The sequence below is a fragment of the Myotis lucifugus genome, unplaced genomic scaffold (assembly GCF_000147115.1).
Source record: "Myotis lucifugus unplaced genomic scaffold, Myoluc2.0 scaffold_1, whole genome shotgun sequence".
NCBI classification, from domain to species: domain Eukaryota; kingdom Metazoa; phylum Chordata; class Mammalia; order Chiroptera; family Vespertilionidae; genus Myotis; species Myotis lucifugus.
This window is the reverse complement of record NW_005871049.1, coordinates 24,324,491-24,341,946: the sequence shown is the minus strand read 5'-3', so window position 1 is coordinate 24,341,946 and position 17,456 is coordinate 24,324,491. Positions and strand designations below refer to the sequence as shown.

Below are 17,456 nucleotides of genomic sequence, written 5' to 3'. Positions count from 1 at the left end.
TACATAGACATTGGCTCAAGTGCACAGAACAGAGAGAGTCTAGAAATAGACCCACTAATATATAGCCAATTGATTTGCAACCAAAGGGCCAAGTTCATACAGTAAACAAAGAAAAGCAACACATGTTACTATATCACAGTTAGATATCTGTGTGGGGGGCAGGGAAGTCAGCCCTGGTGTTTCAATGGTGTGTGTGTGTGTGTGTGTGTGTGTGTGTATGTGTGTGTGTGTGTGTGTGTTTTGACTAGCAGAGCCTTTATGAAAATAAAGTTACCATTTTATATAATAAAATCATCCTTTTTTTTCTTGAAAAAAAAAGACAGAAAGAAAAAGAAAGCTATCACAGAATTACATGGAGCCAAGAGATGGAAAGACAGATCATTTGGCACTAACCCCATGAGCTTTTTCTAATCCTGGAGCTGTGACTTAGAAAAGGCAATAAATTCTCCTTTTCCTCAGTTTGAATTCTATTTTTTATTTGGAACTTAAAAAAATCTTGATTAAAACTGAAGTATATCAGATTCCATTTTTTCTTTGGCAGTAAACAAAATCAATCTAGAATATATGTTATAATCCATCTGTGTAATATGTTCTTTTTGATGCAAGACTTGAGGGTGGTATTAATTTTTTTCTGCTTTATAAGTAAACAGTTTTTAAAAGCTTCTTCTAAAATGATATAAGATAGACTATACTATGCCATACCATTATGCTATACCAATTTCAAATTGAGACTTTTACTTCTAGGGAAAAAATAATCAGTGCTAACGTGAATGTGCCCACCTGATTAAACTACAAAGGAACCAGCAATGCCAAGAAATGAAAACCCATTATCTAAAGTGATTGAGATGGAGAATGAATAGGAATATGGTGGTGGGTATTACTTTCAAACCACGTTATTCTCCCCAGTGACCAAGTGAAATTCCTAGGTTTAGAAAAATCCAATTCTATAATAGTCTGAGAATGTCAGTAGATGGCAAACTGATACAGAGATTACTCAGTAATTTAAAGGAGGAGACTGGGTGAAAAGGGTGAAAAGATTAAGAAGTACAAATTGGTAGTTACAAAATAGTCATGGGGAGGTAAAGTACAGAATAGGAAATATGGTCAATAATATGGTGTCAGATGGGTACTTGAATTATCAGGGGGATCGAAACACTATGCTGTACTCCTGAAACTAATATAAAATAATACTGAATGTCAACTGTAATTGAAAAAAGAAATTGAAGTAGATATAATCATCAAGAAAATATTTATTTAAAAGCATGTAATGATTGTCCCAACCATCTATCTTAAACACATTTTCAAAATTAGAAGAATGTAGGACATGCAGCATATCAAACTAGTCACAATGACCGTAGTCAAAATTCACAACTTTTAGAACTAACATATAATAAGTAAGTAGAATTACTGGTGTTATCTTTGAAGTAAATTTTAAAAGAAAAAACCAAATTAAGCTAAAATTATAATATTTAAAAATAACAATACTCTTCAGTTCATTATATCTTGTCCTTGTAATAATCTGATATATATATATATAATTTTTTTTTTAGAGAGAGAGAGAGGAAGGGAGAGGGAAAGAGAGAAAGAAACGTCAATCGGCTGCGTGAACCGACTGAGGTACATCAGCCAGGGCCAGAAATTTCTTTTGTTTGGGTTCTAAAGCAGGCATCCAGGTCTATGTCAGATAATAAGGAAAACATTTTAATAGAGTTCAATTTAATAGCTGTATTTGTTTTAAAAGCTTATTATTATTAAATACTTTGCTATTTTCTCGACATGCATTATTATATTTAATTCTTACAATATCCCCATGTTATATATTTCATTAAGGTCATAGCAAAGATGAGGAAAATAAGAATTACTAGAGTCAAATAAATACCTTGTCACAAGCGAAACAGTATATGTGGGATTTGGGCTTTCTCATTTCAGATCTTATAGACAAGTCAAAATAGCCAAAATTTTTTGAAACAAATTTTGGCTCAGAGTGAAGTAAAAAGAGATCACTAAATTTAGGAACTACAGAAATAAAGATATACTGAATTAAAGAAAACCCAGCTCTCAAATTTCTGTTACTGGTTTCAGCTTAGTTTTAATGGATAGCTCTCTGGGGAAATGTAATCTGAATACAAGAACTCTTTAAAATATCAAGTGGTGATAATTTTTGCAGCTCCATTAAAAGAAACAAAGCTCAACTTCCACTTTAAGCAATATTTTAAAAAATCTAAATTAATGAATGTCTGGTGATGTGGGAAACCGCCTATTGTCTTCACTAGCAGAGAGGTGTAGACAGAGAACCCGGAAGGCTGGTGACCTTTGAAGCCCTAGCAAAGGTCAGAGCTGTGCACCACCTCTGTTAATCCATGTAATGGTAGCTGAAGCAACCTCCCCACCTTTAGTCATGTAAATCCTTATTGATAAGAATAGTCTGTGTGTCACTGGAACCTCCCTGCCTAAGGGCTATACTGTGGGTGGATCCCAAACCAAATAAAAGGCTGGTGCGGCCTGAGCACCAGTGGAAGTCCTTCCCCTTGAGTTGGACTTACCCGCCTGGCCCCCAATATTCCCAAATTATCTCTTGTCTCTTCTCTTTCATTTGTGCGCGGCTCCTCTTCCAGATCCTGAACCCTGAACCACGCGGGATGTGGGAAGGAAACATTTACGACATCTGGCGCCCGAACAGGTATAAAAATAAAACCGTCAAATTATTGGAAATAATCTCGGAGAATATTTGCACAGCCTTAGATTTGGCAATAGATGTGGCGAAACATGGATCTTCTTAAATAAGACAGCATATCCAGAAGCTATGGGGGAAAAAAGAGACATCTTTGATTGCATTTATTATATTCAACTATATTTATTGTTTTCTAAGTGCTCAGTGCTGCTAGTGCTTTTGCCATTGCACTCACTGTAATTTTTTCTGACTCTATTGTTTGTCTTTTAAATTTGCTTTAGTATTTAGTATTACCAGTATACAAAGAGCTCTTATTGATTAATAATAATAAGACAAATAATTGAAGAAAATAAAAAGCGAAAATTTAAACAGAAAACTCAGAGTTGTCTCACAGACATCAACAAACATGTAAAACTATCTTCAATGTCCCTAGTAGGAAGAGAAACACAAAATAAAACCTTAGTGAGATTCTATGTTCAACTCATTAAATCGGTAAAAATTAAAAGAGTAAAAATATCCCCTGTTGACAGTGCTTAAGAAAAATCAGAGGGAAACTTACTAAAATCATTTTTGGAATGTAATCTATCAATAACCATTAATATAAAAAGACACATACCCTTTGACTCAGCAGCCCCATTATTTTTATCTCACCTCCAGGAAAGAAGAAAACAACACACTGTTAAATAACAAAAATATATACATTTATATAAGGCTGTTTTTGTAGCATGGACATATCCAAATGTTTACTAATTGGAGAATGCTGGGTAAATTATGTTATGCCCATGCCTTGGACTTATAAAAAGTATAAGTAGTAAGTTGTAATTATATCCACTAATCTGAAGAGATGTTTATAGAATACTGTAAGTATAAAAAGAAAGTTTGAGTGTAATGTTTAGAAAATGGTTCCATTTTAGTTAGAAAAAAATTTTAAAATTTACATGTGTTATATATCTAAGTAAGACTATCCGAGGGAAAAGCCATTTGTCTGAGTATGGAGAAGGGGCTAAGAATGAAAAGATCAGGCTGTTAACAATGGTTACCACAAGGGGATGAGAAAAGAGATGGGTTGAGAAGTGTGAGGTCATTGAATTTTTATTAATAAAACTGTATTTTTTCCCATTAAGATAAGTATGCATTATCTTGTGCAATTTTAAAATACTAGTAAAATACTAGTAGAAAGTTTAAATTTTTGAAGCTGTGGTGATGATATGAGGCCAATTTTGATGTTGAAAAATCCCAACAGGACCTGAAGGCAGTATGGTGGGTAAAATGTTGTGACTACTGAATGAGTCACACCAGTGGCTCCAGGGGCCTTGCAATTCTGCACTGTGGGTGGGCCTTTGCCAACTGCCAAGCATTAAGATTTGAAAATTGTGGTACATTGTGTCAGCTCACCTCCAGCTGACTTCAGTATGAGGCTTCCTCAGGGAAGAAGAGTTTTGCTATCCTTAAGGAGAGACAGAAAGTGGTGTAAAGAGAGAAACTTGATGGAGCAAAGTTGTGGAGAGTAAGGTCAGGAGATGATGCAATCAGACACCTCTGAGCAGAGGGCCAAGAAAAGGGGAGGGACAGGTTTGTTTCAGGAATGCAAGTTAAGATGAGGGCTCTTCTCTTTTAATCTTTCAACGATAACAACGTACGTTGACTAGTGCTTACTTTTTGCCAGACACTGGTCTGAAAGCCTTCTACATTTAACTAATTTAATCTTCTAATAACCTTATGATGTTGGTCCTATTGTTATCTTCATTTTACAAGGAATGAAGTAACTGAAGAACAGAGAAGTTGATAGCCTATGGTCTTACAGCAAGTCAGTGATGGAGTGAAATTTAAACCCAGTATGGCAACTTAAGACCTCTCAACAACAGGCTTCTTATACTGCCGGAAGCCAGTTCCAGCATGTCAGCAGGGCTGAATCATCTGGAGTGGCAAGGGCATTTCCCCAAACCTGAAAAGGATGATTGCTTGCTGACAGACAGCTAAGGGCATCTCAGTCTACATGTTATTGCCCCCTGTTGGCCAAACACCTGAACAGCCGTAGGCAATTCCCCATTCCAATCTGACAATGGATTCTGTATGAAACCCTACCCTTTGATGTGTATATCTCCACCTTGCCTTAGGACAAATCCTGTTAATAAAAAGCGAGGGGTCCTGAGACAAAGAGAACTTAGTTCCTTTAGCTAAGTCTTCTCTGACTCCCTATGATGCCTTTCAAAATTATGTTTCGTCTCTGGACTCTTATTTAATTTACGCACAGCCCCTTCTCTAGATTTCTGAACCCTTCTAGATGCCAGATCAAGACCACCAGCATTATTATACTTCCTAGAATATGCCATGTTACTCGCTACTTCAAGCCTAAGAGGTTTTCAGTTTGTATGGAATATACTCTTCTCATTCAATATTCCCATTTTCTTTTCCCAATTTTATTTTATTTTTTGCTGCCTAACACTCAAAATCTGTCATTTTTCATAATACCTTAAGCAATACTTTCATAATCTGCATCAGCATATTATAGTATTAGGTCAAACCGTATGAAACTGCCAAACTTCAGCATAGTATATAAAAACTGGAATGAAGTCTTCTTTTCTTGTAGGCTTTATATTTATTAAGGTTCTGTAACTTCCTTATATCCTATACCAAACCAGTTTTCCTGGGAGGATTTTGTAGACATTGGCCTCACAAGTATATCAGTATTTGTTCCTTGAAATGGCTTATCACACCTGATTTGATGACCACTATTCTCAGATAAGGCACTCTAGGTACAGCTTTGGTTTTACAATGTAACCAATTAAAACTTGGTAAGAAGGAGGACAGTTTCTTACTGAAATAACTACCACAATGTTCCTTTGTTTTGCACTCCAAAGATTTCACAACTAGCAATGAATGATGACAGTAAGGATGGGTGAAAGGTATGGCTTTGTTCTGGAAAGAAGGGCAACTGCAATTATGAAAGAGGATACTGGAAAAAAAATCATAGGGGTATTCTCAGGCAGATCAATTTTAGTAACAAACACACGGATTTAAAGATCTGGAAATAGATTCCATTAAAAATATTCCATGCTTACATATGACTTGGAAAGTCTTCAGGACCTACTCCCAAGGGCTGCCCAAACACGCCAAAAGTACATCTATCTCAGTTTGAAGACTGTGAACCTAACTTTCTAAAATTACTTTAATGATATCTCTTTAGTTTAACTTAATAAAGCCCTTTTAATAATGTGATCTCTTTAAATGGAATGTTAAAAGGGAATATAATCCAGATGTAATTAGCAACAAATTGAATATTTGTTGAAATTGACAGCCTATTTCTAAAATTTATATGGAAATTCAAAGGACCAAGAATAGGTAAAGCAATCTTGAAAACAAAAAGTGGAGGATATGGAAGACTTAAAATACTATTAGCACTCATGAAAAAGCAGTGATGATTAAGATACTGTAGCATGGGCACAAAAATAAAGAAATAGGCCAATGGGACAGAAACAATTCCATGCATGTACAGTCATCTGATATATGAGAAAGATAACATTCTGTTATGGTGAAAGAAAGGAAATTTTAAGGATAGTATAAAATTGTGTCAAAAATTGTATTGACTCCCCCAATCTCACATCACACATATTTCCAGATGAATTGTAGATCTGTCTGTGAAAGATAGAAATATCAAGTTTGCAGAAGAAAACACGAGGGAATAACTTCAATAGCCTTGGTGAAGGCAAAAGATTTTTTAAACATGACACAAAAAGTGCTAACAAAAGGGAAAACAATGATAATTAGGACTACATTAAAGTGAACACTTCTATTCATCAGAAGAAACTCTTGAGGAATTGAAGGTTAGATAATATTATAACAAAATTGGATTGATTCCATCTTACTTGAAAAATTGTAGACATAATTCCCACTTCTTATTTCTTTTCTCTGGGCTGATAGCCACTGATAGATGCCTCATGAAACAGAACCTTTACAGGATTCTGAACAGCTTCCCCATCTTCCTACAAAAAATATTTTTGGTTGTCTCTAGGATTTCATTAATTATAAAAACACACACGTCTGATCTACTGTCATTATTAAAGGTGTCTTTATGCATGTTTGTCTGCAAATGGATCATTTGAGCCCTACACACATGTTATCTATAATAATAAAAGCATAATATGCTAATTAGAACAGACGTCCTGCCAGACAAAGCTGGGGCTGCGAGGAAAGCCTGGGTCCCAGGTGCTGGCAGCTGGGGCAAGGAAGGCCTAGTCTTTTGTTATTTTTATTTATTTTTATTTTTTAATAAATCTTTATTGTTCAGATTATTACAGTTGTTCCTCTTTTTCCCCACATAGCTCCCCTCTACCTGGTTTCCCCCCTCACCTCCTACCCTTACCCCCCCCCACTGTCCTCGTCCATAGGTGTACGATTTTTGTCCAATCTCTTCCTGCACTCCCCACACACCCTTCCCACCAAGAATTGTCAGTCCACTCCCTTTCTATGCCCCTGATTCTATTCTATTCACCAGTTTATTCTGTTCTTCAGATTTTTTATTCACTTGATTTTTGGATTCACTTGTTGATAGATATGTATTTGTTGTCACTTCGTTGTTCATAATTTTTATCTTTACCTTTTTCTTCTTCTTACTCTTCTTAAAGAATACCCTTCAGCATTTCATATAATACTGGTTTGGCTGTGATGAACTCCTTTAGCTTTTTCTTATCTGTGAAGCTCTTTATCTGATCTTCATTCTAAATGATAGCTTTGCTGGGTAGAGTAATCTTGGTTGTACATTCTTGCTATTCATCACTTTGAACATTTCTTGCCACTCCCTTCTGGCCTGCATAGTTTCTGTTGAGAAATCAGCTGACAGATGTATGGGCACTCCCTTATAGGTAACTAACTGTTTTTTTCTTGCTGCTTTTAATATTTTCTCTTTGTCTTTGCCCTTGGCATTTTAATTATGATATGTCTTGGTGTGGTCCTCTTTGGATTCCTTTTGTTTGTGGTTCTCTGTGCTTCTTGGACTTGTAAGTCTATTTCTTTCACCAGGTAGGGGAAGTTTTCTGTCATTATTTCTTCAAATAGGTTTTCAATATCTTGCTCTCTCTCTTCTTCTGGCACCCCTATAATTCGGATGTTGGTACGCTTGAAGTTGTCCCAGAGGCTCCTTACACTATCTTCATATTTTTGTATTATTTTTTCCTTTTGCTTTTCCAGTTGGGTGCTTTTTGCTTCTTCGCATTTCAAATCTTTGACTTGATTCTTGGGATCCTCTAGCCTGCTGTTGGGTCTCTGTATATTATTCTTTATTTCAGTCAGTGTATGCTTAATTTCTAATTGGTCCTTTTTCATATCCTTGAGGGTCTCACTATAGTATTTCTTGGAGGTTTCTAGAAGATTCTTGAGTAACCTTATAACCGTGGTTTTGAACTCTATATCCAGTAGTTTGCTTTCCTCCATTTCTTTCATTTGTGACCTGTTTCTTTGTCTCCGCATTTTGGCTGCTTCCCTGTGTTGATAGAGTGGCTTTGTGTGCTAGGTGTCCTATAGGGCCCAGTGGCTCAGCCTTCCTAATTACCTGAGGTGGACACTCTTGGTGCACCCTTTTGTGGGCTGTGTGCACAGTCTTGTTGTAGTGAAGCCTTGATTGCTGTTGGTATCACTGGGAGGAATTGAACTCCAGGCCAATGGGCTGTAAGGACCAGTTGTGTCTACAGTGGGAGAACTTCTGTGCTGGAGACACCCTTATGGGGCAGGACTTGCTTCAGTGGGGCTTTGGCGCTCACTGAGTCTGCCCCTGAGTGTGTCTCTTATGGATGTGAAGAGTTGTAATCTGGACAGTCTCATTCTGACCACTGGTTACACTGGCTCTTGGATCTCCAAGGAGGTGCAAAGTCAGCCACTGCCTGAGGCCTCCCAGCAGGAACTACAGAGAGATCTGCAGATTCCTCCTCTTTGTTTTGGGTTTGGAGGTGCCCAGATGAGGTGCAGCTGTAAAGCAGTGCAGGCTGCTGACGAACCTTAGGCCTTCTTTTGGAAGCTCTGGGGTTCTCTGACCCAGCTGCAGTTTGACAGGTTTTTAGGTGGAGAAAGGCCAGGCCATTTGTATGCAAAAGCCTCTGTTCACAACTTGGGTGGGGTTGTAAATTGGGTGGGGCAGGGTCTCAGGGAATCACCAGGGTGGAGCAAACAGCAATGACTGCCAGTCAGCCCTGCCCTGGAGAGTTCCCCGGGTCTCTGAGCCCCGCAGCCCCATGCAGGAACAATGACCGCTGAGAGAAAGCTGCCCTCACATTCCAGCCCGATGCCAGACAGTCCAATTTCTCTCCGTATGAGTCTGAGTCCCCAGATTCTCACCCAGAACTGGAGTTCAGAGCAGCAGGGAGCTTGTATCTCCTGCCCGATTGAAAAAGACAACAGCATACCCAGCTGTTGACCCCTTTCGCGCGCCTCCATACCTCCGCTCTTCCGCACCTCTGCACCTCCTACCGGACTCAATGCGCTTTTCTCTTTCCTTCTAGTTGTAGAATTTCTACTCAGCCAGCCTTCCCGTGGTTCTGGATGATATTTGTTTTGTCTTTTAGTGGTAGTTTTAATGTGGTTTTACGTGGCAGCAAGTTCAGGTGTTTACCTATGCTGCCATCTTGGTTGTCTCCCTGGGCTCAGGAAGGCCTACTCTTGCACGAATTTCGTGCATCAGGCCTCTATTCTATATATATAAAAAGCCAGTGACCGTAACACCGTAACGACCAGAATGACTGGTCTCTATGATGCCCACTGCGGCCAGCGAACCGCCCAATCAGGGGGTGGGGCCAGCTGATCATCCTCCTGCGGCCCTTCCCCCCAGCCACCCCACCCCTAATTGCCATCCCCTACCCCAATAGGGGGCGAGGCCTCTCCCACCCCAATCAGGGGGCAGGGCAGGTCGACCAATCTCCCACAGCCCCTCTCTCTGGCTGGCCCCACCCGATTGCCATCTCCTACCCCAATAGGGGGCAAGGCCTGCCGGCCAACCTCCTGCAGCCCCTCACACCACCTGGCCCCACCCCAGATCGGTTCCCCGGCCCCAATCAGGGGCAGGGCTGGTCAGCCAACTGCCTGTGGCCCCTCCCCCCAGCCCCCGATGAGCCCCCACCATCCTGATAGGCCTGCGGCCCCTCTCCAGCCAGCTCTGCCCATGATTTGGCCCCTCCCCACACCAATCAGGGGTGGGACTGGCTGGCTAACCTCTCACGGCCCCTCCCCCAGCCATTGATCCCTAACTGACCCCCTCTACCCCATTTGGGGCAGGGCTGGCCGGCCCACCACCCACAGCCCCTCCCCACAGCCAGACCCGCCCCCAATCGGCCCCCCAACCCCAATCAGGTGCAGGTCTGGCCAACCTCCTACCATCTCCTTCTCCCAACAGACTGGCCCCAATCTGCCCTGATCGGGGCCTGGCTGGCCAGACCCCACCCGTGCACAAATTTGTGCACTGGGCCTCTAGTCTATAATAAATGCATAATATGCTCATTAGACTGGACGACCTTCCGGATGAAGCCACGGCGGCAGGGGCTGAGGCAGAGGCTGCTGCAGCGGCAGCGGGGGCGGAGTCCTTGCACGATTTTTGTGCAGTGAGCCTCTAGTAAGCTATAAAAGCTGAAGCTCTTTCCCAGTATGCATACCCAAATTATAATTTTGTGCTAGTATTTTATCTATCTTATGTAGTGTCTGAATCAGTGCTATCTCTAATGTTTGCAAAATAAGGATGGAGATTTATTATTCAATAGCACCCCACTCATGGGTATATGTAATATTTGTTTGATATTACTTGATTGGAATGACTATATTGGAAGATTCACAGTTATAGATTGTATGCTAGCAAATACAGTTAGATTTTTTTTCGTGTGTGTATAAATAAGTGAAGAGCTTTTTTTTACTTATTTGAATTTTCCAAATTTGTACAATGATCCTATGAGGATCCTAGAGGCCTGGTGCACTTAACAAGGGCAATAAAATAAGAAACTAATGACCTAATATATAAGATACAGAATAATTTTAAATTTAGTTTTGAACCTTGGTCCATCTTTAACTTTACCTGACTGGTAAGTACTCTTTTCTTGTATTCTAGCCATATAATTTATGTACTTACACCTAAAAGTAAGAAGTCTGCTTGACATGGCTTTTCAGTCCACATGTTGTTCTCTGGTGACTTATCTGCAGCTCAAACCTTTTTCCAGGATTACTGTTAAGAGACATGCCTCTTCCTGCTTCTAGTTTAGATAGAAGTGTCTTCCTTACCAAGAAGAAATCAAATAACACATACATGGCACAAACTAAAGTTGAAGTTTTAAAATTCTTTATTACATTAACTTTAGTAATCTTAGTAGATGAATATAAGGTAGTTAGTAATCTGGTTTGGTCACTGAAAAAAAAAACATTTTTGAAACCTCACCTAACTGTGTAGTATGCAGACTAGAACTAGTTATGCTTTCATCTCTTTAAGAAAGCAGTATGATTATAAGAACCTTCACTGCTGCTCTATGCCTCTAAACTACGGAGGAGAGATGAAGTCAAGCTTCTGAGGAAATCCCAAGGCAACTAACTGCAGTCAAACAATGTCTGGAAAGCTGCAGGTAGAATTGCATTAATGAAAGCTCAAATTTGCTTCAAAACCTGGGCTACTTAAATCTAAAATTCACATTTTCTTACAAGGAAATTAGAAACATTTAAGAAACTATTAACTCTATTTTGATTCCCAACAGTTATTTATAACCTTCTCAGAAAATTTTGTATTAGGCATAGCTGTTTTGTTTGCTATTCTGTTACTTATGAAGTTATAACCTACTTCAATTATTCAAAAATGAGAGTAGCATTTGTGTATAGTCACAGTTTAACCAAAAGGTAGTTAACTTGAATTTCTAATTGGGAATGAAGAAAGGTGTTAAATGTTTTTAAAAATGTGCAATAATATAAACAATGGTTTGATAACATCTAGCATTAATGCAATATAAAGATTAACTGTTTTAAGACCAAACTCAACAGACTGACTTTTAAAGAACACAGCTATCTTAATTCATTAAAGTGTGTTTCACTGCTGCTATGATATGTCTGGCACTGATTCCAAACATATCCAGCAATTCGCAAGGTTTCCCACTTCGAGGGACTCCTGACACTGCCAGCTGATGAACAAGGATGTCAGGCTCCCCAGACACAGCGGCACATACTGCTTCTCCAATGCCACCTTCCCGGTAGTGATCTTCCACTGTGATAACCCGACCGCCTGTAGCTTTTGCATTGGAGATGATGGTGGCAGCATCCAGGGGTTTAATGGTAAATGGGTCAATGACACGGATGGAAATATCTTGTTCAGAAAGACGGTCAGCAGCTGCTAAGGCTTCATGCAGAGTAACCCCGGCTCCAATTACTGTGACTTTGTCATTGGCACTGTGGCGGATGACCTTGGCCTGTCCAATCTCAAAATGTTCTTCTGGGGTGTAAATAACTGCAATTTCTGGTGGGCCAGTCCGAATGAAGCACATGCCTTTGGCATTGGCGGCCAGGCATACAGCGTGCTCTGTCGAGACGGCATCGCTTGGGTAGAACACAGTGCAGTTGGGGATGCTCCGGAACATGGCTAGGTCCTCCAGGGCCATCTGGGAGGGTCCGTCCTCACCAATGGAGAGCCCGCAGTAGGAACCAACCAGGTTGATGTTGGTTTGGGAGATGGCCCCCATCCGGATATGATCAAACGCTCGGGTCAAATAGGCCGCGAAGGTGCTGACAAAAGCGACGGTGCGGTCGCGCGTGGCACAGCCCAGCGCCACGCTCACCATGTTTTGCTCGGCCATGAAGCACTCGATGAAACGCTCGGGGTGCTCCTTCTTGAACATCTCGGAAAAGGTGGCGTTCTTCGCGTCCCCGTCCAGGACAATGACCCTTTTATTGGCATGGCCCAGTTTGGCCAGAGCCGAGCCGTAGGCCCTGTCGGTCGCCACCTTGTCCCCCACTTTGTAAGCGGGCAGCGAGGCCATCTTGATGTTCTTGATGCTGATGCGGGGCGAGTCCTCCACGGGCGGCCTCGGCGTCAGGTTCCGGTTGGTCTGGATCTGGCTCTCAATCAGCTTGATGATGGCGTCGGCTCTCTCCTTGGGCATCGGCTTCCCGTGCCAGTTCTCGGCGTCCTCCACGTTCGGGATGCCCCGGCCCTTGAAGGTCTTGGAGACGATGGCCGTGGGCTTGTTCTTCACCCGCGCCGCCTGCCAGAAGGCGTGGCACAGGGCCTCCACGTCGTGGCCGTCCACCAGGTAGGTGGTCCAGCCGAAGGCCTCGCAGCGCTTCTGGTACATGTCGGTGCAGTGCTCCAGGGGCGTGGGCCCGCTCTGCCCGAGGCGGTTCACGTCGAAGACGGCCACCAGGTTGTCCAGGCTGTAGTGGGAGGCGAAGGCCAGCGCCTCCCAGATGGAGCCCTCGGAGGACTCGCCGTCGCCCAGGAGGCAGAAGACGCGGTAGCTGGCCTTGTCGAAGTACTTGCCGGTGTAGGCCATGCCGCACGCGGCCCCCAGCCCCTGCCCCAGCGACCCGGTCGCCACGTCCACGAAGGCCAGCCGCGGCGTGGGATGCCCCTCCAGGTCACTGTGGATCTTGCGCAGGCTCAGCAGGTCCGCCTCGCTGATGTCGCCCACCTCCGCCCAGGCGGCGTAGAGGATGGGCGCGGCGTGGCCCTTGGAGAGGACGAACCGGTCGTTGTCCGGGTGTTCGGGCTCCGCCTGCTTGTACCGCATCGTGTGGAAGAAGAGCACCGACATGATCTCGGCGGCGCTGCAGCACGACGTGGGGTGGCCGGAGCTGGAGGCGCACGTGGCCCGGATGGAGTGGATCCGCAGGCGGTTGGCCAGGTCCCGCAGCACCTGCACGGTGTCCGCGTCGGGCTTGGGGTCGTCGGCCACGGCGGCCATGGCGGCGCCGTCCATGGTTCCCGCAGAGCGGACGGCGGCGGCACTGTCCATGGTTCCTGCAGAATGGACGTTGGCGGCAGCCCCTCGGCCGTTAAGTCAGTCACGTTAAGTCACGTGACGCCCACGTCCTTGCCCCGCCTCCTCGAGGTCAGGAGGTCAGCAACTGCCTGGCCAGGGCTCGTGTGCATGCGTGCCTGCGTGCCTGCGTGCGTGCGTGCGTGCGTGCGTGCGTGCATGCGCGCGCCAGACTTTGTCGCGAGACTGACCACTGGGATGCACCGCCTGCCTCGGAATTCTTCCACCACGTGACTGTGACTCCGCTGCTTTTTCTGCACGTGACCATCTCCTTCCAGGCCCGATGGAATGGGTTTTAAATATGTGCTTTGTTACTTACATGTTCAGCATTATTAACAGTGGCTAAATGTTTGATACCTTTCCTCATGTTATACATTCAAAAGGGAGTTATTCTTATATCCATATGTTATAGGAAGCCATTCTTGAGGTTGTGGTTCTTTTATATGCATTGCTTCTGTTTTGGAAACATCACTCTTTACAGCAGAGCATCGATAGACATTATCTAAAGTCGCTTTCAGTCTAGCCAATTATGGAGATACTATGTCAACATAGGCTTTCTTAGAGCAATCGAAGATTCCGACTTAGAGATAAAACTACAATGACAAATTTGGCCAAAAATTACAAGATCAAATCCAAAACTGCTCAGTGGCAGGGTATACTGCAATTTCCCCCAGTATACCCTAAAATACTATTACTGTTACTACAAATAATTCTTAAAACAAAATTAACTTCCTTACTCATAAAACTAAGTTTATGCCATTGAGTTCTTCTAGCAGGCAAGGGTTCTAGCTTGTCATCAAAAACATGAAACACAATGACAGGATATCATCTCCCATGCTTTGATGTTAAACATCTTGATTCTTGAGTAATAATTCTTAACGTTGACTTCACATTAAAATCACGACACTAAAAAAAATAAAAACCAAACAAACAAAAACAATACTGGGTTCCACCCCAGACAAACTGAATTTGAATTTCTAGAAGTAGAGTTGGGAAGCTATATTTTTTAAATGCATGCATTGTTTCTAATGTGTAGTCAAAGTTGAAAATAGTCACCTGTGGATGGACTAGTGGTTCCTAACACTGGTTGTACTTTAGAGCTATCTGGGGAGTTTTTAAAAATCTCATGTCTGGTATGCACTCCGAACCAATTAAATCAGAATTTCTGGGTGATGTGTCTGGGCAGCAGTAATATTAAAAGCTCCCCGGAGGATTTCAGTGTTCAATCAGGTTGTAAACAACTAACTAGGGGTTTTGCTACTCTTTATATGTCCCTTACATTATAACTCAGAAAAAAATATTTTAAATGTCATTTGCCATTTAAACTAGTTTTGTTATTTTCAAGGATGCATATTCAAATAAATCATAATAGTATGACAATAACAAGATTTTAATACTTGCCAAAGGAATGTTGGAAGGAAAAGTCCTTAAGAGGTCATCTTGTATTCCTCACTCCCAGTGCCCTTTGCAAATTAATGTTCACTTATACTCTTGGAGAAAGGAGAAGAAAAGAAAAACAAAGTAGAGTTGGACTAGGAGTAAAGATAGGAATTAGAGAAAAAAAACACATTCAGCAAACAACTAGGGACTGACTGGAAAGCAGTAATATTAACAAAGGTAGCTCACTATTATTTTGGCGAGAAGAGTTCTAATAAATCCAATTAGTAAACATGATAATTTAAAAATGATCTGTGAGATAGTGTTCATATGAAAAAAGATCAGAGAAATAGGATCTGCTTTACATTTCTTTTCAAGTTCCCAAATTCTTCCATTCATTTAAAGCATTGCACAACTATTTCCTAAAGTATTAAATAGAAAGTCTTTAACATTACAAAAGGTCAGTTTTGTTAAGAAAAGAATCTGGTCTTGGAGATTTAATACCCTAGGTAGTGAATATGAATTCCCTGTTGTCATTCAATAAGACTGGATTTTTATACTATAAAGAAAATGATATTTTGTAAATTACATGTAAAGTATTTTAAAGTGATATATTTTTTAAAAGTCTGGAAAGTTATGTATTAATTTTTAATAATATTTCCTTTAAGCATTTTCATCTTTTAGTTTATATTTACAAGTATACAATTGAAAATAACCATGTAAGTATAGAGTATGCTGATAATGTAAAATTACATAATGTGGCTGTGAACACAACTTAGCCAAATAAATCAAAGACATGATACCACATTCTATTTTCCCTATTAAGAAGAGGTTATCACTGACAAAAGGCGAGCCAAATATTTTTAAGTCAACATGCCAAGAATTTAGTTGTCTTGGAAAAATGTCCATTACTCATTTTAGAGATCATTTTGGAAGACAGTCAAAAGTTTTCTGTAAATAGGAAGAAACTATTCATTTATTATTTTTTGGTTTATCCACATGAAGTAGGGATTGGCAAACTCAAGTGCCTATTGGGCTAGAAATGTACCATGAGTTTATGTCAGATGTTATATGAGAAGGATTCTTTGACAAACTAGAGAATATAAACCCATTTAAAGGCATTTAAAATTTAAAAATTTCTGAACACTGTGTTGGAAAAAAAATAACACAAAACATATCCTCAAGGTGCCAGTTTTGATCCTTGATTTAAAATCTATTAAAAATAAATGTTTTATCTTACCTTTGTGTAATTTATTTGCTAATTTTTTCTAATAGTATGGAAAAGTATTTATGGTAGTGTGTACTTCAAATAGAAATAAAACCTATCAGCATCTCTAATAAAAATAGCTTTGGAGAGAAAATATAAATTGCAGAATTGATAAGTTCAATTTCTACTTGGTTTTAGTAGAGGAAACAACAGACATAATGATTGCTCCAGAGGTCTACAATGATTTGTGGAAAAAAATATATATACACATATTCACTTTGTGAGGGTGAGTTATATTTAGAGATTGGGAACACTTAAGTTTACTTATATTTTATCTGAACTGTTGAGTTTTGTTAAAATAAAACTTTGTAAAAGAAATATACAAATGCTGAGTTCATTTTTTTCCTTCCATGTTTTGAATTAGTTTAGTAGGCCGAGTATGTAGCAAGTGAAGATAAGATTCTTGCGTAAGACAATAGGTTTGGGGGTGGGTAATGTATTTTTGCAAGCATTGGAAATAGTATTCTAAATAGACCTGTTAGGTCAAGTTGTTTTGTGGTTGTTTTCAAAATCATTTTTAACATTTTACCAGATTTTTTCCTATTAATTACTAAAAACGGTAATTTGCCACCAAGGCAGTTGGTTTTTCTTTCTTGAAAATTTATCAGTTCTTTTCCATTATATATCTGGAGCAATATTATTAAGCACACATATATTTAAAATAGAAACGTTTTATCTTTATGAAGTAATCTTTTCTATCTACCATACTTCTTGACTTTGTCTTTTTTGTTTAATATTGATATATCTATACTATCATTCTTTTCATTAGTATTTGCTTAGCATACCTGTCCCATATTTTTTAAATTTTGTTTCCTTATATTTTAGATATCTCTTACAAACAGGACATAGTTGTGTGTTTTAAATCCAATATAATGTTATTATTTTAATTAGGGCACTTAGTCCACAACCATATGGATTTAAATCTACCACCCTATTTTTATTTTCTATTTCCCTTACCTTCCTGTTTCTCTTTTTTTTTATTTCCCTGCTTTGAATGTGTTTTTAAAAAATTATTCATTTATTTTCTCTGTTTGTGTCCTGTTTCTATTCTTTTAATGTTTGCCCTAGAAATGAAGCGTGTATTCCCATTGTATCTGTATCTAATGTTAACAAATACTTAACCAGTCTACACAAACACACACCTCTCTCTGCATTTGTT

General features: G+C 40.4%; 1 protein-coding gene across 1 annotated transcript; it reads right to left on the bottom strand.

The window, feature by feature from the left end:
- Positions 1-11,691: 11,691 nt before the first annotated feature.
- TKTL2 (transketolase like 2) lies at positions 11,692-13,443 on the bottom strand. Its single transcript, XM_006081834.2, has 2 exons — positions 13,346-13,443; positions 11,692-13,231 (listed from the first exon to the last, which is right to left on the bottom strand). Exons 1-2 carry the CDS (start codon positions 13,426-13,428, stop codon positions 11,692-11,694), a joined length of 1,623 nt encoding a protein of 540 aa, XP_006081896.1. The 5' UTR covers positions 13,429-13,443.
- Positions 13,444-17,456: the final 4,013 nt, after the last annotated feature.